The 20,977-nt window shown below is 47.0% G+C and overlaps 1 protein-coding gene across 2 annotated transcripts in view; it reads left to right on the forward strand.

The window, feature by feature from the left end:
* Nucleotides 1–20,977, forward strand: part of LOC121584858 (tetratricopeptide repeat protein 28-like) — a 204,819-nt gene that overhangs the window by 116,360 nt on the left and 67,482 nt on the right. For both annotated transcript variants that reach the window (XM_041901032.1, XM_041901033.1), the window contains exons 3-4: nt 3,974–4,246; nt 4,989–5,119. In XM_041901032.1, coding sequence (XP_041756966.1) covers nt 3,974–4,246; nt 4,989–5,119 — 404 coding nt within the window. The remainder of the gene's footprint in view (nt 1–3,973; nt 4,247–4,988; nt 5,120–20,977) is intronic.

Consider the following 20,977-nt stretch of genomic DNA (forward strand, 5'->3'; position numbering starts at 1 on the left):
AGTATGGTTCCCAATCAGAGACAACAAGCAACAGCTGATTCACGTTGCCTCTGATTGAGAACCACCCCGGCCAACATAGAAACACAAGCACTAGAACTTAACCACAGAACACAAACACATAGAAACTACACACCCTGGCTCAACATATAAGAGTCCCAGAGCCAGGGCGTGACAATAATTCCCCTGAAGCGCACTTTATCACCACTATTTGTGTGTACTTTACTTTAGCATTACAGTATTATATTCCCCCCCCCACACAACGCATCAGAGAGATTTTCCATGAGTCCGGAGCTGAGCAGCAGATAGTGCTCTCATGTGACTCCTACTGTACTGTCCTCCTTTGTTTTTCTCACAACAAAGCTCTCAAAGGAGGGAAAAGTGCTCTCAGAACCCTCTCCATCTCTGGCTCTCTTCTCTGCTGCCTATTATCATTATGTCAGATTCTAACTCCTCAGATGTCAAGGTTTTGATGCATGTTTTTTTCTACAGTGAATATCATTGAGTGAAATTAAAGGAGGGAAATCAGGCCCAGGCAGTAGCCAGTGTTGAGGGCAGATGGGCTTGGTTCTGTTCTGTTTCTGTTTCTCCCATGATCTTGGACCAGCTCTGAAGTTCTCTGAGCGTTGGAGGGGAAACAATGTCACTATAATATTGATACATTTTTCCAATTCATTGTTACCAATAGATCAGACTATTCATATTATGTAATCTTGGAAGGAGTGATGCAGATACAGAAATATACTACAGAAGTAGAATATTGTAGTAGAAAAGTAGTATAGAAGTAGTATATAGTATATAAACTGTTTAGTATAGATTATGGAGATGCAGACACAAACAGAAGTACAGGAGGGTGTCAGCCTCCCTCAGCAGTCAGCTCTCTGCCTCCTCACAGTCACAGACCCATAGAACAGAATAGGTGGCAATGGCTCGTGAAATGGGAAGGTGAACTGAGTCATAGTTGTATTCAAAAAAACAGAATGAATGTACGCTACATGGGTTTGTTATTGTCACCAGTCGCCCAGGGGAAATGGTAAAGGCTGTCAAAGCCTACCCTATAACAGACCCAGCCTGAGACCAAGCCTCCTCTATATGAGGCCAAGCCTTAGAGCAGGAGAAGGAACTATATATGAATGTACTGTATCTGTTTGTGTAGATGTGCATACAGCTAGTACTCATTACATTTTGAATGCTTAGCAGGACAGGAAAATGGTCCATTCACAGACTTATCAAGAGAACATCCCTGGTCATCCCCACTGCCTGTGATCTGGCAGACTCACTTAACACACATGCTTCGTTTGTAAATGATGTCTGAGTGTTGGAGTGTGCGCCTGGCTATCTGTAAAAAACAACAACAATAGGCCTCCAGAGTGGCGCAGCGGTCTAAGGCACTGCATCGCAGTGATAGTGGCGTTACTACAGACCCGGGTTCATTCCCGGGCTATGCCACAACCGGCTGTGGCCGGGAGTCCCATAGGACGGCGCACAATTGGCCCAGTGTCGTCGGGTTAAGGGAGGGTTTGGCTAGGGGGGCTTTACTTGGCTCATCACGCCCTAGTGACTCCTTGTGGCGGGCCAGGTGCCTGCTGGTTGACCCTGGTCGCCAGTTGAACAGTGTTTCCTCTGACACATTGGTGCGGCTGGCTTCCGGGTTAAGCTGGCAGGTGTTAAGGAGCAAGGTTAGGCGGGTCATGTTTCGGGGGATGCATGACTCTCCCGAGCCCGTTGGGGAGTTGCAGCGATGAGATGTGATCATAATTGAAATTGGGAGAAAAAAAAGGGGGTAAAATACAAAGAAAAAACTTTTTTTTTAAACAACTACAGAAAATGGTTCCGTCTGGTTTGCTTAATATAAGGAATTTGAAATGATTTATACTTTTACTTTTGATACTTTAGTATATTTGAGCAATTACATGTACTTTTTACTCAAGTAGTATTTTACTGGGTGACTTTTACTTGAGTCATTTTCTATTAAAGTACTGTATCTTTACTTTTACTCAAGTATGACAATTGGGTACTTTTTCCACAACTGTATGTGTGTGTGTTTTATATACACTCAGTGGCCAGTTAATTAGGTACGCTACCCCGTTCACGAAAATGGTTTGCTCCTACAAACAGTGAGACACGTGGCTGTGGCTTGCTATATAAAGCAGGCAAACAGGCATTGAGGCATTCAGTTACTGTTTGATTGAATGGTGCGACAAAGCAAAAACATCCAATCAGCGGCAGTCCATTGATGAGAGGTCGAAGGAGAATGGAAAGAATCGTGCTAGCTGACAGGCGGGCCACAAACAGGCAAATAATGGTGCAGTACAACAGTGGTGTGCAGAACGGCATCTCGGAACGCACAACTCGTCGGTCCTTGTCACGGAGGGGCTATTGCAGCAGACAACCAGACCAGGTTCCACTCCTATCATCTAAAAACAAGAAGAAGCTGCTCCAGTGGGCATGCGATTACCAACACTGGACAATTGAGTAGTGGAAAAACATTGCCTGGTCCGACGAATCACGGTACCTGTTTCGTCATGCTGATGGCAGAGTCAGGATTTGGCGTAAGCTAAATCCTGGCCCCTTACCTCATCCTCCTGACGTGTGTGAGACACTGCAGTGCAGTGCTGTCACTGACGTTGCCCTAACTACCTGTTTATGAATCCAGCAGCCATGACACTTTTTACTGGTATCTCAATGTTTGATTTACGACACCGCTCTGTGTGTCACTTTGAATGCAATTACCTGCTATGAATGGATATGATATCCACACACCGTCTCTGCTAGTGCTACATTCTGCCAACCGCTGGAAAACAAGTGATGCTCTTGAAAGAGCATCATCAATTATATTTTTGAGTGCTTGTGTGGAGACTGGAGATGTGTTTCATATTGTGTGTGTGGTGAATATTTGTTTCCATGTGGGTGGCTTGGTACCAGGCTATTCAGATAGTGTTCATGTGTATTTTGTTATTTGTCCGTTGAGTGTCTTGGTCTTTAAGTGCATGGGCATTACTGATACAGTAACAGGTGTTTAGTACATCTGACTGCAGGCATGATCTGCCTTGTGCAGGTACAGTACTATAGAAAAACCTCTGTGTGGGAGGAGTTGACCTAATTAACTGCAACTCTGCTCAAAATATTAGCATAAGGGGCATGAGTATATTTCATACTCCCCACCCCCCTTCGTGTACACACACTTGCACTTACATACAGTACACACACTCACACATACAGTACACACACACACACACACACACACACATGCACACACACACACACACACACACAAGATGTCACCCCTGTTCCAATCCCCCTCCTTGTCTTCCCCAGTCTGCTGCCAAGGCTGTCTGTCTGGCTGGCTGTCTGTCTGGCTGGCTCAGTAATCTGGAGGGGCTGTGGATCCCAAAACCTGCGTGGCCCACCATTGATTTATGTCACTGTGTGCATTTTCAGCCTTCCCAGAGGTCACCTCGTGTGTCTCCTCTCCGCTCTGCATTCCTCTGCCTCTCTCCCCTGTGTTAGCAGCAGCATGTTCACCATCACTTTTAACACTCACCGGCCCTCAAAACCCACTCATGCTTCTCTTCTCTCTCAAACTGCAATATAATCTCAAAGCAGTATAATTTCACTCTGCTACTTTGCAGCAGAGCTGTCAGAGGATGTGTAAACACTCAACGTTTTTATGTAGTGGTGTTTGAAATGTCCCTAGTTTAAATTGTCTATAATAGTTGAACCTGTGAATGGTGTATTCATTTGCTTGTCTTGTTGTGATGTTGTCAGTAAAATCCATGTTTTAAAGCCATCAGTCAGACAAGTTCGACAAAAGACAATTTACCGAAGCTGCATACAGTCATTGTTTGTGAGCTATGGAGCACCTTGTGTATTCCATGAAACTGAAAGGAATGCAAAAAAGCTATCTGAAAGAGTCCAGTACTCCTCATCATGACCATCCCTAACACCCTACTCTCCCTTACCTCCCTCCACACAGAGTCACTGGAACCCACCTACCAGCAACTGCAGAAGATGAAACTGGACAAGAGTCCGTTCGTGGTGGTGTCAGTGATTGGTCAAGAGCTGCTGACAGCGGCCCACCATACTGCCTCCGTGGTGGTACTGGAGTCCGCATTAAAGATCGGCACCTGCAGCCTCAAGCTGCGTGGTTCCGTCTTCTCAGCACTCAGCAGCGCCCACTGGTCCCTGGGCAATACCGAGAAGAGCACCGGATACATGCAGCAAGACCTGGAGGTCTCCAAAACACTAGGTAAGAGACAAGAGTGTGTGTATGTTTATATGTGTGTGTATGTCTGTTCTTATCTGTGTGTATGTGTGTGTCTCTAACTACCGTATATCTGTCCCTGAGTTACTGTGTGTGTGTGATGCAGCCCAGATTGGCTGGACTCTCCTGGCCCCACACAGTTTGACACATGAGTGGGCAGAGCAGAGCAGCATGAGAAATGGTCTGGAGTGGAGCAGAGCGCTGTGGTTATCAGGTAGAGAGCCTGGCTCTGGCCCTGTCTGGGGGGCCTGTCTGTCAGACAGATATAATAAGGCCCCCTGTCCTCTCACCCCACTGAGGCCTGGAGATCAGGTCTAGCAGGTCTACCTGCAGTCTGTCTGTCTGTCAGTCAGTTAGCTGCTCTCTCTACTGTGGAACTTTGTCTGTACAGCAGCTTAGAATGCCTAGCGCTCCATTTAAGGACATAATGGGATGTCAGTGTCAAGGAGCTCCATCGCATCACTGCATCACTGCTCTAAGATGGTAGAGGACCGTGACTGCCCTGTGTAGACCCACCCTACACTGAATGACAGCACATTTAGTTGTGACTTTCCTGTTGTACTGTATATAACCTGAGTGGTAAACAAACAAGGATACAGATGCTTGTATTGAAAGGTAAAATGTATTGATTATGATCTCAGATGAATTGTATAGAGTACATTGTTGTCTGTCCTGGACTGACCTTCCCTTACTTGTCCTCTCTTCTCTCTGCTCTCCTCATTTCCAGGTGACCAAACAGGTGAATGCCGTGCCCATGGTAACCTGGGCTCAGCATTCTTTTCCAAGGGGAACTACCGCGAGGCCCTGACCAACCATCGTCACCAGCTGGTCCTGGCCATGAAGCTCAAAGACAGGGAGGTAAGAGACTGAGACACACAGGGCCCACTGTGTCCTCTACCTAATACTCCTGGGTGTTTTTGGTGATCTTTTCCCGGTGGTAGTATGCAAGATACATCTATCATGTAGTTTTATGTTATCTTCTGCTGTAGAAGGAGGGGTGAGGGCATGTGGGGGATGGATGGCTGGTGTCTTTTCTCTGCTTCCGTTAGTGGTTGTAATAGTGGTGTGTCCTGCAGCTTTCCTCTCCTCTGTCTTGGTTGTTCAGAGGGTGAATCAAGGGTAAGGCTGAAAGGCAGGAATGCTCTGCTGCTGGTTCTCCCGTCAGAGAGAGAGAGGGATGGGAAGTGGGTTAGGAGAACAAATTAAGGTGACAAGGCGAGGGAGAGAGAGGTGGAGAGACCAATGGGAGGGCCTTAAGAAACAGCTGGTGCTCCTCGTTATCAATGCAAAACATTTATGCAGATATTATGCATATATTTATCCTGTTCATGTTTCAGTAACACTGGGGTTTTGGCAACATATGCTGCTTAAGGAATACAATTTACACAGATTAAGCTGTTTGGATATGAAGTAGAGGGAGAGACAAAAACTGAAGGACGAGAGAGAAAAAAACGACAGACGAGGGAGAGAGGGAGAGAGGGAGAGCGGGAGAGAGGGAGAGCGGGAGAGAGGGAGAGAGGAAGAGAGGAAGAGCGGGAGAGAGGAAGAGCGGGAGAGAGGGAGAGAGGGAGAGAGGGAGAGAGGAAGAGCGGGAGAGAGGGAGAGAGGGAGAGAGGGAGAGAGGGAGAGCGGGAGAGAGGGAGAGAGGAAGAGAGGGAGAGAGGGAGAGAGGGAGAGAGGGAGAGCGAAGAATAGAGGTAAAGCATGAGGGAAGGTAGACAGAGGAAGAGGGAGGGCCAGACAGTGAGAAAATGGGCTAGTTTATTTCTCTCTGTCTCTGTCTCTGTCTCTCTCTCTCACTCGCTCTCTCTCTCTCCTTCTGACCTCTGACCTTGCCTGACCTCTGTGGTGTTTGTGGGGGAAGAACGCCCCTGCTTCTCCCGTCACTCCCTGCTTCCCCTATCCCTTACTGCTTCCCCCCCGTCCCTCCCTGCTTCCCCCATCACTCCCTGCTTCCCCCATCCCTCCCTGCTTCCCCTCGTCCCTCCCTGCTTCCCCCTGTCCCTCCCTGCTTCCCCCATCCCTCCCTGCTTCCCCCCATCCCTCCCTGCTTCCCCCCATCCCTCCCTGCTTCCCCTTGTCCCTCCCTGCTTCCCCCTGTCCCTCCCTGCTTCCCCTCGTCCCTCCCTGCTTCCCCCTGTCCCTCCCTGCTTCCCCCCCATCCCTCCCTGCTTCCCCCCATCCCTCCCTGCTTCCCCCCATCCCTCCCTGCTTCCCCTCATCCCTCCCTGCTTCCCCTTGTCCCTCCCTGCTTCCCCCTGTCCCTCCCTGCTTCCCCAGTCTCTTATCCTCCCCGCAAGCTCCCAGATATCAGGAGATGTTTAAACACTCCAGTTTACTGCTCTTAAAGATGGAAAAGATGGAAAGTCTTGAAGGGAATTATAGTATGTGGATGTATTGTGGTGTTGTGTTAGAGAAGGGGAGAGAAATGGAAGGAAAAAGAGAGTGGGTTGGGTGGTTGAAAAGGCGAAGAGCAAAGCTACAGCTAACGGCCAGAGGCCCCCTCACATCTCTCACACAAATACCTCCACATAAATAGGCACAGAGGTGTCGGTATGAGACCACAGCCATCAGTAGGCCTATACCTATGCATGTCATGCACACAGGTTAAGTTACAGTAGTGTTAGGGTGAGGTGTATTTAAAGCTGCAATCCTCAGCGGTGAAACTGCCACGTCCATATTACAATAAAAAATAAGTTACTACAAACAACGAACACATTTTCTTTCCCTCAGACATCATTGCACATGTTATAGAACAGAAGAGTATGTACCCAAAACATTTTTGACCACGATGCTGGATGCTGATTTCCTTAAAACAAAAACTATAACAAATGCGCCTGTGGCGGCCAGTGATGCTGTTTCGCCTATCACGGATCTCAGCTTTAAAGGAAAAATCCACCCCAAAACTATCTTTTGGTATTTGTTTCATTAGTCAATTTTTTATATAGTCTCAAAATGTTTTGCATGTCAGCAATCAAGTTTTCAAGATATGTAACTTTCAAAATACAGAAATCATCCACAAATGATGCATTTTGCATCATGGAAAATGCATCATACGTGGAAGATCTCTGTATTTTGAAACACATACCCCTCTGTGTAAGTATTGTATTAGTAATTATACTCTTTACTTTACCCCAGTGCAGGTAGTGTTCCCCAGAGTAGGTGGTGTTCTCACATACACATTATACTGCTAGTCTACCCCTTTATTACTCCAGTATTACTACTAGCCCTTACCCAGTGCAGGACAATGCAGTGTCATGCAGCCTGGCCTGGCTGTGGCTGTGATGGAGAGGCAGAGAGAGACAGAAAACAGAGATCTTACTACAGTATTACTATAGTACTACTACTACTAACCTTTCCCCCAGTGCAGTGTAGTGTAATGCAGTGTGGCCTGACTGTGTCCTGTAATGGAGCAGCAGAGAGAGACAGAAGACAGAGATCTTCCTGCGAGCGTTCTCCATAAATCACTAGCAGAAATTGGATCCTGTTTTTATCAGTAGAGGAGCAGTGCATGACCTCTCTTTCATCTCCTAATGCTCTGCCCAGCCCGGACTCTGCTGCTGCCTGCCAGAGTGATGGTCCACCGACCACCCCTCATGTCTACAGCTAACCTAGACACTGGCCTTAATCATACTTAATGCTTTTGACCACTATGCGGCCATTATGAGTTATTCACTTTCCACTTACTCTACTGTATGATTGTGACCAAAGTCCCTGTTTTCTGCAAGCCTTACAGCTTTCCTATATTTTCAAATGATTACTGCTCTTAAAGATGGAAAGTATTGAAGGGAATGATGGTAAATTGGCTTTGTGGATGTACTGTGGGGTTGTGTTAGAGAGGGGGAGAGAAATGGAAGGAAAGAGAGAGTGGGATGGGCGGTTTAAAAGGCGAGGGGGAAAGCTGCTAGTGTTATCTGTGAGAGGAGAGGGGGAACCTGGAAATGGCTCCTGTAGTGCAGCGTTTTGTCATCGCTTTGAGCTGCAGTGCAAGCCAGTGAGGTCATACTGTACCACAGAGTTTGTGTTTTTCTTAACTCGCAGCCTTTGGAAATATATTTAGCAGATTTTCATCTGTCAGGTATTCTGGAGATATAACACTCTCTCCTTTATCCAGACATATGTGTCCCTGCCAAGTCCTTCCATACAGTAGGTTAATGTGGCCCCACCTGGTCTACTCTGTCTCTTCATAGCAACTGTCTAACTGAACAGCTTCATGTTATTCTCCTGACACACTCTGATGGTAAAACTCCTCTCCTCTCCTCTCCTCTCCTCTCCTCTCCTCTCCTCTCCTCTCCTCTCCTCTCCTCTCCTCTCCTCTCCCTCTCCTCTCCTCTCCTCTCCTCTCCTCTCCTCCTCTCTCCCTCTCCTCTCCTCTCCTCTCCTCTCCTCTCCTCTCCTCTCCTCTCCTCTCCGCTCCTCTCCTCTCCTCTCCTCTCCTCTCCTCTCCTCTCCTCTCCTCTCCTCTCCTCTCCTCTCATGTGACGTCCTAGGCTTAAATAGTAGGGTTGGCTTGAGCGAGGTAACCCGTAATTTGGGGTGTGAGTATTTAGGAGAAACTGAGGCGGGTTGACGATGGGACACTCTGTAATTACATTACCCTGTGATGGTTAAAAGATATTATGCTGCAGCTCTGCTGCTGGCTCCCCCAACCCAACGCCAGCTTGCAATGGAAATCAGAAACACAGCTAAAGAGGTTAAGTAGGGGAGAGCAATGTATTTTTTCCATTGGGGTCTGGAGTTCTAACTGCCCCCTATAGAACAACTCTCCTCCTCTCTCTGTCTTTGTTTGGCTACTCTCTGCCCTTTCCTTTTCTTCAACTGCTAAAAGGAATTTCTACAAACTAACTTAACCCATTACTCTCAAGGTGACAGGGATCCTCCAGGCCCTCCCCCTGTCCAGCTGGCTTAATGGGGAAGTTAGGGGAGGGTTATGGGAGGGGAAAGGGGAGAGGAGCTGAGAGATGGGTCTGTAAATGGGAGGTGTGTGTGGAGGGGTGCCGTGCCGTGGCGCGGGGGGCCTGGTGGGTGTTCTTGGTGTCAGGGTTAGTCAGTGTTTGTCAGCGCTACAGCTGAGGAGGGGGACAATTAAGGAATCATTAGGGGCCTGGTGCCTCAGCTGCCTTTATGGGGCCTGCTCTAATAGGGGGAGGCAAGGGAGAGGGCCTGGCACCATGTCCCTTACTTCTCCCCGTCTTGCCTCGCTCCCCCTTCCCTTCTCTGCTGATTGAAAAGGAGGATTTGGGGATGATTAGGGGGTTCATTTATAGAGTTGGCCCAGCTTGGGGAGAAGGGGGAGGGGATTGGGCAAAAGGGTGACAAATCAAGTTAGTGCAAGTACCCGTCTTTCCCCCTGTATCCACAGACGACATAGAGCAGCTCAGACCCACTGTCCCTATGTATGGGTCTAGCAAGACTACACCACCACAGACATTAGCCTAGCTCCACATAAATAAGCGTCTGTTTCCTCCAGTCTCATTGTGCTAGGGCTGGTGATTGTACTGTAGTTGAAGCCACTCTAGCCTGCATGTGGTCCATCTATCCTGGTGTGCTGTAATGACACACAGCCAGCCTGTCTCTCCTCTCCTCGGCCCAGTGAGTCAGATCTGCTCTACACCGGCGCACTTAGCCGTGAATCATGGGAGATGTATGGCTGAGAACAGCCAATGGGCCTTGACCAGTAAGGAGAAGGAAACAGGGATGTGTGTGTGTGTGTGTGTGTGTGTGTGTGTGTGTGTGTGTGTGTGTGTGTGTGTGTGTGTGTGTGTGTGTGTGTGTGTGTGTGTGATCATTAGCTAAACAAAAGGAAGAGCATAAAGAAAGGCTATAAGCCTCAGCAACAGACAGTAGAGTATCTCACAATAGCAATCACTAAATGGAGTATAGGAAGGTGGTTTGTATGGATTGTGGAGGTGAATGTATGTTAGATTGTCATGTGATTTCTCCTATTGTCCTCAGTGCAGGCAGGTTGGTATGAACCATCTAGCTTCAGGCTGCTACTGGGGGATTTATTGCTCTTCAGTTTATTGTTGCAGCACACTGCCTTATCTAATCAGAAGTGAGTGTGTGTGTGTGTGTGTGTGTGTGTGTGTGTGTGTGTGTGTGTGTGTGTGTGTGTGTGTGTGTGTGTGTGTGTGTGTGTGTGTGTGTGTGTGTGTGTGTGTGTGTGTGTGTGTGTGTGTGTGTGTGTGTGTGTATGTGGTCATGGCCTGTGGCTGTGTTGAGTGTGTGAGTGAGCAGGTTACAGTGTGATGGTGTATTTACTGATTTTGCCCCACCCCACAAGATACTATTGACCCAGAACGTAGACTTGGAGCAGGCTACCTGGAAAGTACTGTGTGACTGTGAGCGTGTGTGTGCTGTAAAGTGGAGAGTTGTAAATGTGTATTTGCTGCATTGTAGGTGACGCAGCAGTGTGTCTCCCCCAGTGGAGCACTTGGAGTGCTGTCAGAGAGATGAATGAGTGCTTTTATATCGACTACTGCTCTCTGCTTTCTGCCTCGTCGCAGCCTACTTCCTCCCTCCATCCCTCCCTCTCCTCTGCCCCTGTCCTCTCTTCCCCCTCCAATACCCCTTCCACATCCCCTCTCATTCCCTCTTTTTCTTCACTATTTCACCGTCCCTTTGTCTTTCCCACACTCCCTCCCTCATGCTACCTCACATTTCCTTCAGTCTATCCCCCCTCTCCCTCTATTTCCTTTTCTCTCCTTTCTCCCTGTCTCCATCCACCCATCTCTCTCCCCCTTTCATTTCTCTCTCCAGGATACAGAGCCTCAGACCCTCTTTTTGCGTTATGGTGCCCCCTAGAAAGCACCAGTGCATTCCACTACTAAACGATTCTATACTGTGTATGGCCGTGCTGTTTGAATGGGCTGATGCACATATCAGCTGAGGACACATAGAGGCAGAGATATACTGATCACAGCGTCGATACATGGGGGTCAAAGCACTGTTGGTTAATGCCCACTCTAACAGTGCCTGTCTCTAACCACTGCCTGGCCTTATGTAGATTGAACTGCTCCTTGCAACTGGGAAGTTGAGTAATTTGTCTTGAATATTACACCTTGTCTATTTTCTCTCCCTAGCTGCTGCAATCAATGGCAATTCAGAGGGACAGATTAGAGAACAAATAGACAGTGTCACGGGAGACTCCCTCCTGCTGACTGGCGCTGTTGTGCTGTGCTCTATGATTATAGATGACAACCCCTGACACACACATGGTGCTCATCAGGGTGGGGGGGTTGTAGGCAGGGGGATGAAACTCACTCTATGGGGCTTCCACGACAGGGCAGCGACTGCTCCGCAGATATTTTAATCATTAGGAAAATCAAACTTCCAATCATCAATCTTGGCATTTGGTGGAGGGAGGGATGAAGAAGGAAAGTGCCAACTCATCTTTCCTTGATAACAGCTGACGATAAGGGATGGAGGCCCATTAAAGACGCCAGCCAGTGGAAAGTTACTTCAGATGGGTTTGATTGAAATGAATTGTGTGTCAGCGTGGCCAATTGTAACCTGCTCTCCCATGTGCTGCTTATGTTCTCAGCATGGTTTCTACAATCTGGCAGACTTTCTGGGCCCACATTCTTTGGACCGTATTATAGCATGTATGCCAGGGGCTTGTAGGGGTGCCACTTCACTGTGACCCAATGGAACAAGTCCTAAATTGTTTCCTAATCTCCTGGCCCTATTACTCAGTGCCTAACTGATCCTCTGCAATGATTATAAGTGATTCATACTGGATTCTGAGTCATACTTGTTAACTGTGTGATCACCCCTCGGTCTCTTCGCCTCTTCAGCAATATCTAAAGTGTAAAGGGTGGTGATTATATCAAATCAAATCAAATCAAATTGTATTTGTCACATGCGCTGAATACAACAGGTGTAGACCTTACAGTGAAATGCTTACTTACAAGCCCTTAAACAACAATGCAGTTTTAAGAAAAATAAGTGTTATACCTTCTGCTGATTAAACAGGTTCATTTTGAGTGGTCAGCTACAGTACAACAAGATTTCAGGGCTGTGTCAAAGTGAGTCAGGTATCTACAGTAGAGCACAGGGTGATGGGAGACCTCCCACCCTAAGGTATAGCTGATGTGGGAACATGGTTGGTTTCTCCAGCTCGCCCCCCTTCCTTCCTCCGGCCAAGGTCCAGCCCTCTTCCAGCCCTGGAACTGCATCCTCTCTCTCCAGGCCGATCGATAGTGGAGCTGTCAGCAAGACGAATGGAGGCTTTAGGAAGTCCATTTGAATGAAGGAGAGAAAGGAGAGAGGGGAAGAGAGGAGTAGGGGAGGGGGAGGGGACAGGGAAAGGGAGAGAGGGAGAGACAGAGGAGGGAGGTATAATGGGAGGGAGGGAGGGAGGGAGATCATATGGGTGTGTATGTGTGTATACTGTATGTGTGTTAGTGAGTATGTGTGCAGTGATGTGTGTGTACTCTTTTTATAGTTGTCTCGGGGGAGAGGGCTAGGGTTGATTTAGCTAGTGTAAGACCTATTTCTAGCCCAGCAGTGTAAAATGTCTCCTTGGATACTCACTAACACAGAGACCCATATCACTGGACTGGGGAGAATTGATCTGACCTGCGAAACAAGACTATATCTATTTATCATGTCACCAGCACTGTTGTGATAAGGGAGATGCTGAGATGCAGTGCACACTACTTCTGCCCTCAACCAACGAGATATAAAACATATTCCCAACAACTGTCAGTTTGGACTTATCCCACATTTTGTTGTGTTACAGGCTGAATTTAAATTCAGCCCTTAATTTTATGTATCTGGCCTACACACAATACCCCATAATGTCAAAGTGGAATTATGTTTATAGAAATGTTTACAAATTAATTACAAATGAAAAGCTGAAATGTCTTGAGTAAGTATTCAACCCTTTTGTTATGGCAAGCCTAAATAAGTTCAGGAGTAAAAATGTGCTTAACAAGTCACATAATAAGTTGCATGGACTCACTCTGTGTGCAATAATAGTGTTTAACATGATTTTTAAATGTCTACCCCATTTCTGTACCCCACACATACAATTATCTGTAAGGTCCCTCATTCGAGCAGTGAATTTCAAGCACAGATTCAACCATAAATGCAGCAGCCAATGGGGATTTTAAAACAGTTACAGAGTTTAATGGCTGTGATAGGAGAAACCTGAGGATGGATCAACAACATTCTAGTTACTTCACAATACCAACCTAACTGACAGAGTGAAAAGAAGGAAGCCTGTACAGAATACAAATATTCCACAACATGCGATAAGGCACTAAAGTAATACTGCAAAAAATGTGGCAAAGAAATTAACTTTTTGTCCTGAATACAAAGTGTTATGCTTGAGGCAAATCCAACACAACACGTCAGTGAGTACCACTCTTCATATTTTCGTTCAGCAGGACAATAACCTAAAACACAAGGTCAAATATACACTGGAGTTGCTTACCAAGACGACGTTGAATGTTCGTTAGTGGCGTGGTTACAGTTTTGACTTAAATCGGCTTGAAAATCTATGGCAGACTTGAAAATGGCTGTCTAGCAATGATCAACAACCAACTTGACAGAACCTGAAGAATTTTTTAAAGATTAATGGGAAAATATTGTACAATCCAGGTGTGCAAAGCTCTTAGAGACTTACCCAGAAAGACTCACAGCTGTAATCGCTTCCAAAGGTGATTCTAACATGTATTGACACAGGGGGTTGAATACTTATCTAATCAAAATATATTACTGTTTAATTTTTCTTCCGCTTTGACATTATAGAGTATTTTGTGTAGATCGTTGACAATAAAGTACAATGAAATCCATTTTAATCCCACTTTGTAACTCAACAAAATGTGGAAAAAGACAAAGGGTGTGAATACTTTCTGAAGGCACTGTATGTATTCTTGGTCCGTCAATACAGGCTGAAAGCTGCATGGTGATTGATGATTAGGAGCTAGGGTCAGAGGTCAGGGACAGCCAATGCAGAAAAGCAACCATGTCCTCTGGGCACTGCTATATTCTTGCCCTGATTGTACTTATTGGAACAATTACTGGCCTTGATTAGTCACTGCGACTGTGTGTAAATGGTTATCGATTCTGGACGTGGCCAAAAACTGGTTCCAGCCCTGCAACAACCATGGTCTCCCCTTTAGAGACATTCACTATAGTGATGCATAAAGGCACTCAAATGGTTTTGAAATGACCATGCTGGGCCAGTGATAAGGTTACTATGTTAGAGCAACACACAGCACAGTGGACAGAGTCCAGATAGCAGTGGTGCAGACAAAGGAGTGGGGTTCTCTTCTCACTGCTGATATGTGTGCACTTCCTCCTCTGCTCCCCCCTCCTCTCTGAAACTAGATACAGTGACGGCTAATGGCCCTCCCTCCTATCCACCCCTTCCCCTTCTCTCTGGACTTCTTCAACAGCCAAGTCAATGTTAGCGTGTGATGAGTTTCCCCTCAGAGAGATAGTGGAATTCAGAAGGTTCGGTGGACGTGAAGTGTGTGTGTGTGTGTGATAGGTCCTGTGTGGAACACACTCCTGTAGTATGAGGAAGCCGCAGGGCTCCCAGAAAGAGAGGTCAGAGCAACTCGGAGCGTTTGATGTGTGCATTATATATAGCTGCTGCACACTGAGGGATGTGGGAGACTGCATTTTTGCTGGGTGAGGAAATGGTATTTTGCAAGACTCCCTGACATAAAACAAAGAGAGGAATTACTGTTCCACGATTTGGCAATAGCAGCCCTCACCCCCCTGTACAGCCCTCACTGTATACACACCAACTCCGTCAACTCTCAAATTCTCTGTTTCTTCTCTCTCTCTCTCTCTCTCTCTCTCTCTCTCTCTCTCTCTCTCTCTCTCTCTCTCTCTCTCTCTCTCTCTCTCTCTCTCTCTCTCTCTCTCTCTCTCGCTCCCTTTCCATCTCTTTAGCTTTTGTCCCCAGCTATAGCAGTATCAGTATTCCTGGCTCTGTGGCACAGTATTCAAACCAACCATCCCTCTCTCTCTCTCTCTCTCTCTCTCTTGGATGATGTGTAGGTGGAATGTGTCTGTGTGGAAAATGCTAACAAAAGGCAATAAAATGGAGAGAAAATATGAGGCCCCAGGTGATTGAAAGGAAAGTACTACATCTTATTAGGGGATGGGAAACCTACAAGAATGGCTTCTGCTCTGCCTCTCACACAGCGATCTGGTCACTTACAAAGATAATTTACACACACGCGCACAAACACACACACACACCACAAGTGCACATACACACTCATTGATCAGGGACTCCTTGTATTGCTGTTTTGCGCTTGTAGCAGTAATGTCCACCGTACTGATGATGCCACTGATATGGCTCTCTTATCATAAATCATAGTCACTATGAGAGTGAGACGCATGTGCGTGGGTGTGCGTGTGTGTGTGCGTGTGCACTTAGCGAGAAGCTTTTGTTTATAGACCGCCACATGAAAAAATACTACAGTACTTACCATATAACTCTGTAGTAAACTGTAGTATACTGTAGAATACTATACTACATACTGTAGTAACCCTCAATCATGTGTATTACTTAATATAGAATGTTGTAGTATACTGTAGAATACTATAGTAAATACTACAGTAATGTCAGCGAAAACACTACACTTTTTTAACTAAAGTAAATACTACAGTATATCATTTACATATCCCAATTTGTGCCACCCATAAGTGAGAAACCTACATACCAAGTATAGACCATATTGTGTTCCGTACAGGTTATAGAAAAGAGCAGAAGCTCTGAACTATCCTTTCAGATCCCATCCTACCTATCTACAGTCGTGGTCAAAAGTTTTGAGAATGACACAAATACTAATTTTCACAAAGTCTGCTGCCTCAGTTTTGATGATGGCAATTTGCATATACTCCAGAATGTCATGAAGAGTGATCAGATGAGTCCCTCTTTGCCATGAAAATGAACTTAATCCCCCAAAAACATTTCCACTGCATTTCAGCCCTGCCACAAAAGGACAAGCTGCCATCATGTCAGTGATTCTCTCGTTAACACAGGTGAGAGTGTTGATGAGGACAAGGCTGGAGATCACTCTGTCATGCTGATTGAGTTAGAATAACAGACTGGAAGCTTTAAAAGGAGGGTGGTGCTTGAGATCATTGTTCTTCCTCTGTTAACCATGGTTACCTGCAAGGAAACACGTGCCGTCATCATTGCTTTGCACAAAAAGGGCTTCACAGGCAAGGATATTGCTGCTAGTAAGATTGCACCTAAATCAACCATTTATCGGATCATCAAGAACTTAAAGGAGAGAGGTTCAATTGTTGTGAAGAAGGCGTCAGGGCACCCAAGAAAGTCCAGCAATCGCCAGGACCATCTCCTAAAGTTGATTCTGCTGCGGGATCGGGGCACCACCAGTGCAGAGCTTGCTCAGGAATGGCAGCAGGCAGGTGTGAGTGCATCTGCATGCACAGTGAGGCGAAGACCTTTGGAGGATGGCCTGGTGTCAAGAAGGGCAGCAAAGAAGCCACTTCTCTCCAGGAAAAACATCAGGGTGTCACGATCGTCGTAGAGAGTAGACCAATGCGCAGCGTTGGTTGCGAACATACTTAACTTTATTATCTTAAGTGATAATATAACAACAAAACAATAAACGAAACGTGCAGTCCTACGGTGAACACAGAAACAAACCAAACGGAAACAAGATTCCACAAACACTAAGGGAAACAGACTGTTTAAATATGGCTCCCAATCAGAGACAACCAGCAACAGCTGACACTCGTTGCCTCTGATTGGGAGCCACTCTGGCCAACATAGAAAATCAACAACTAGAACTCCCACACAGAACATAAACACATAGAATCTACACACCCTGGCTCAACATATAGAGTCCCCAGAGCCAGGGTGTGACACAGGGACAGACTGATATTCTGCAAAAGGTACAGGGATTGGACTGCTGAGGACTGGGGTAAAGTCATTTTCTCTGATGAATCCCCTTTCCGATTGTTTGGGGCATCCGGAAAACACCTTGTCCGGAGAAGACAAGTTGAGCGCCACCATCAGTCCTGTGTCATGCCAACAGTAAAGCATCCTGAGACCATTCATGTGTGGGGTTGCTTCTCAGCCAAGGGAGTGGGCTCACTCACATTTTTGCCTAAGAACACAGCCATGAATAAAGAATGGTACCAACACATCCTCCGAGAGCAACTTCTCCCAACCATCCAAGAACAGTTTGGTGATGACCAATGCCTTTTCCAGCATGAAGGAGCACCTTGCCATAAGGCAAAAGTGGAAGAAAAAAACTGTTGAGTGTGAAAAACCCAGCAGCGTTGCAGTACCATGCCCCGTTCAAAGGCACATCAATCTTTTGTCTTGCCCATTCACCCTCTGAATGGCACACATAAACAATCCATGTCTCAATTGTCTCAAGGCTTAAAAATCCTTCTTTAATCCTTAAGAATCTATTGACGCACCTGTGCGTCAATCTAAGTACCATAATAAAAAAATCCCCATCAAAATCTGTCAGTTTAAGCTAGAGATATTGCATGGGCTGTGTCTCAATCCACCGCATCTGCCTATGTCAGCCTTCCACATCTATGGTGGAAGGTGGCCAAGCTACAGCAGTGTTTGTCAGACGTCCCAAAAATCGATCTTCTCACAAAAACGTCTGTAGTGTCTGAACTGTTTGGCCTATAAACTATTATGACCCCTCTATGGTATGGGGAGACTCTCCGTTTGCTCTACGGTACTCGTCTGAAGGATTTAACAAGTGACATCAATAAGGGATGTGTGTACTTGTGTGCATATGTGTGTGTGAGTCCTCTATGAATATGTGCATGGGCACGTCTGTGACTTCATTGTCTTTCAGAGAGGCTTAGTGTGATTAGGGTGTGTGATCCTCTGAAGAGTTAATGATGAGAAAAACACTGGTTCCACAGAGGCCAACTCATCAGCCTCCCTCCCTCCCTCCCTCCATTTTCTGATGGCACTCTGGGGCTTACAGCAGGGTGTGTGTATGCGTGAGTGTGCGCACTTGCGTGCGTGCATGTGTGGCAACATCATATGCATAATATCGCAGTGAATATGCATATCACTGAATATGCATGCTGTCTGTCTGAATGGATGAGCCTTAAGGGGGGTTATGTACTCTACATACATACCACCACCCCTCATACAGCTCCATTAATCCAGTAGCAGAGTAGAATCCAGACCATGAGGCCCCTACCCCTCCCCCCTAGCCCCTCCCCTGGTCCCCCTAGGTCCTTCCCCTGGTCTCCCTAGCTCCTCCCTCTGGTCCCCCTAGCTCCTCCCCCTGGTCCCCCTAGGTCCTCCCCCTGGTCCCCTTAGGTCCTTCCCCTGGTCTCCCTAGGTCCTCCCCCTGGTCCCCCTAGGTCCTCTCCCTGGTCCTCTCCCTGGTCCTCTCCCCTGCTCCGGAGCAGCCAGGCCCAAGGCCCTGGCAGGTGGAGAGGCATAAAGGAGGCAGAGGGGAGACAGAGAGGAGGAGAGAGGCAGAGAGACAGAGAGGAGACAGAGAAGAGGCCGACGGCTGCTCCCCCAGCGCCCCAGCAGAGTGACAGACAGGCCAAATGACACCGCCGGCGGTTCAGCACGTCTCTAACTCATTTTCACAAGTGATTGAAGTTCTCAGTGGGTAGCTTTTCATCAGCGCTAAGCAGACAAAATGTGGCTTTTTCTGTGTCATCTTTATATGCGTGTGTGTGGGTGTGTTGAAAGGAGTTATGCGAGTGAAACCATGTGGTTATTATCTCTGCAGTATTGGAGTCCTGGAGTGCCTTGAGAGGAAGAACATAAGTATCTGTGTTTTTCACACCAACATGTGCAGGTTTGTGAAGCTACTGTACAACAGGTGTGTTGTGGTTACATGTATGTCATACAGAACTTCTCTGTAAACACCACAAAACACAAATAGTAGTACACTGATCCCTGGGTTTTTGTTTCTGTGCAGTTCTACTGTACTTAGCCTCTTCCACCAGCTCACCAAGAGCAACTCTGTTCAGATATTTGCAGACAAAAGAACGATCCCATCCCAACATAGTGGGGGGGGATGCTGCTCTGTGATTGGGCTCTAGTTCCTCAGCTTGGTCCTGGGCCAGCCACTGCTGCAGATGTGGTATGAGTCATGTAATAGATGTTGGTATTGGCTCAGCTGCACTCCTAGTCCACTCCCTCCCTCTCTCTCTCTCTCTCTCTCTCTCTCTCTCTCTCTCTCTCTCTCTCTCTCTCTCTCTCTCTCTCTCTCCCTCTCTCTCTCTCTCTCTCTCTCCATCCCTCCCTTTCTCATTTCCATCCTCCTCTCCTTCTCTCTCTCTCTCTCTCTCTCTCTCTCTCTCTCTCTCTCTCTCTCTCTCTCTCTCTCTCTCTCTCTCTCTCTCTCTCTCTCTCTCTCTCTCTCTCTCTCTCTCCCTCTCTCTCTCTCTCTCTCTCTCTCCATCCCTCCCTTTCTCATTTCTTCCTCCTCTCTCTCTCTCTCTCTCTCTCTCTCTCTCTCTCTCTCTCTCTCTCTCTCTCTCTCTCTCCCTCTCTCTCTCTCTCTCCCTCTCTCTCTCTCTCTCTCTCTCTCTCTCTCTCTCTCTCTCCCTCTCTCTCTCTCTCTCTCTCTCTCCCCTCTCTCTCTCTCTCTCTCTCTCTCTCTCTCTCTCTCTCTCTCTCTCTCTCTCTCTCTCTCTCTCTCTCTCTCTCTCTCTCTCTCTCTCTCTCTCTCTCTCTCTCTCTCTCAATCTCCCTTCCTTTCTCATTTCCGTCCTCCTCTCCTTCTCTCTCATTATCTTTGTTCCTCTCCAACCATCCTCTCATCTAGGGTTGTGAGTGTCATGTTATGACTCTGTCCATCTGATTTCTACACTGCTCTCACTCGAACGTCAAGAAACCAATCTGACACACAAACATCCAAACACTCACCGAAACAAGAGTAGTGTTTTCTCCATCATACTCACCCTGGAATGGGTGAATTAAATTAAAACAGGGCTTTAGGTCTCTCATCGTTGAAGCACACAGACACTTCCAGTGCATAGTGGTGAAAAACTCAACAAGGTTTTCCCAATCCCAACGCTCCCCTACTCCTCACAGACAGCAGCTCCTTCAGTAAGCAGAGTGGAGCTGAGAGTAGAGGGGGAGAGGTGAGCACAGCCAAGTGTTCCTCCTACACTGGCAAATCCCTCTACTTACATTGCGTGACCTGAACACAACAAGCATTCCAGAAAAATCAGGCTTTTAAATTCCAACACTGTCCCTGCAGAGTGTTTGGTAAACATGTCCCCCTCGCTCGTTCTATCCACGCTCTCAGTCTCCCTCTCTCCCTCCAAACCCTTTCTGTCACTCTTTTTCTTCCCTTTTCTCTCTCTCTCTCTCTCTCTCTCTCTCTCTCTCTCTCTCTCTCTCTCTCTCTCTGTCTCTCTCTCGCTCTCTCTCTGTCTCTCTCTCTCTCTCTCTGTCTCTCTGTCTCTCTCTCTCTCTCTCTCTCTCTGTCTCTCTCTCTGTCTCTCTCTGTCCTCTCTCTCTCTCTTCTCTCTCTCTCTCTCTCTCTCTCTCTCTCTCTCTCTCTCTCTCTCTCTCTCTCTCTCTCTCTCTCTCTCTCTCTGTTCCCCTACCCTCTCTGTGTGTCTCTCTCTGACTGCTATTGTCTGAGCAGTGCAGCTGTGTCTATGGAGACAGTGGGGTGTTTAGGAGCCTATAGCAGTTCTAACTCAAGGTGTTACTCTAGTCCTGGGGTGGTTGCCCAAGAAGCCCAACTGAATTTGTGT

This window comes from Coregonus clupeaformis, chromosome 16 (genome assembly GCF_020615455.1).
Source record: "Coregonus clupeaformis isolate EN_2021a chromosome 16, ASM2061545v1, whole genome shotgun sequence".
Taxonomy (NCBI): domain Eukaryota; kingdom Metazoa; phylum Chordata; class Actinopteri; order Salmoniformes; family Salmonidae; genus Coregonus; species Coregonus clupeaformis.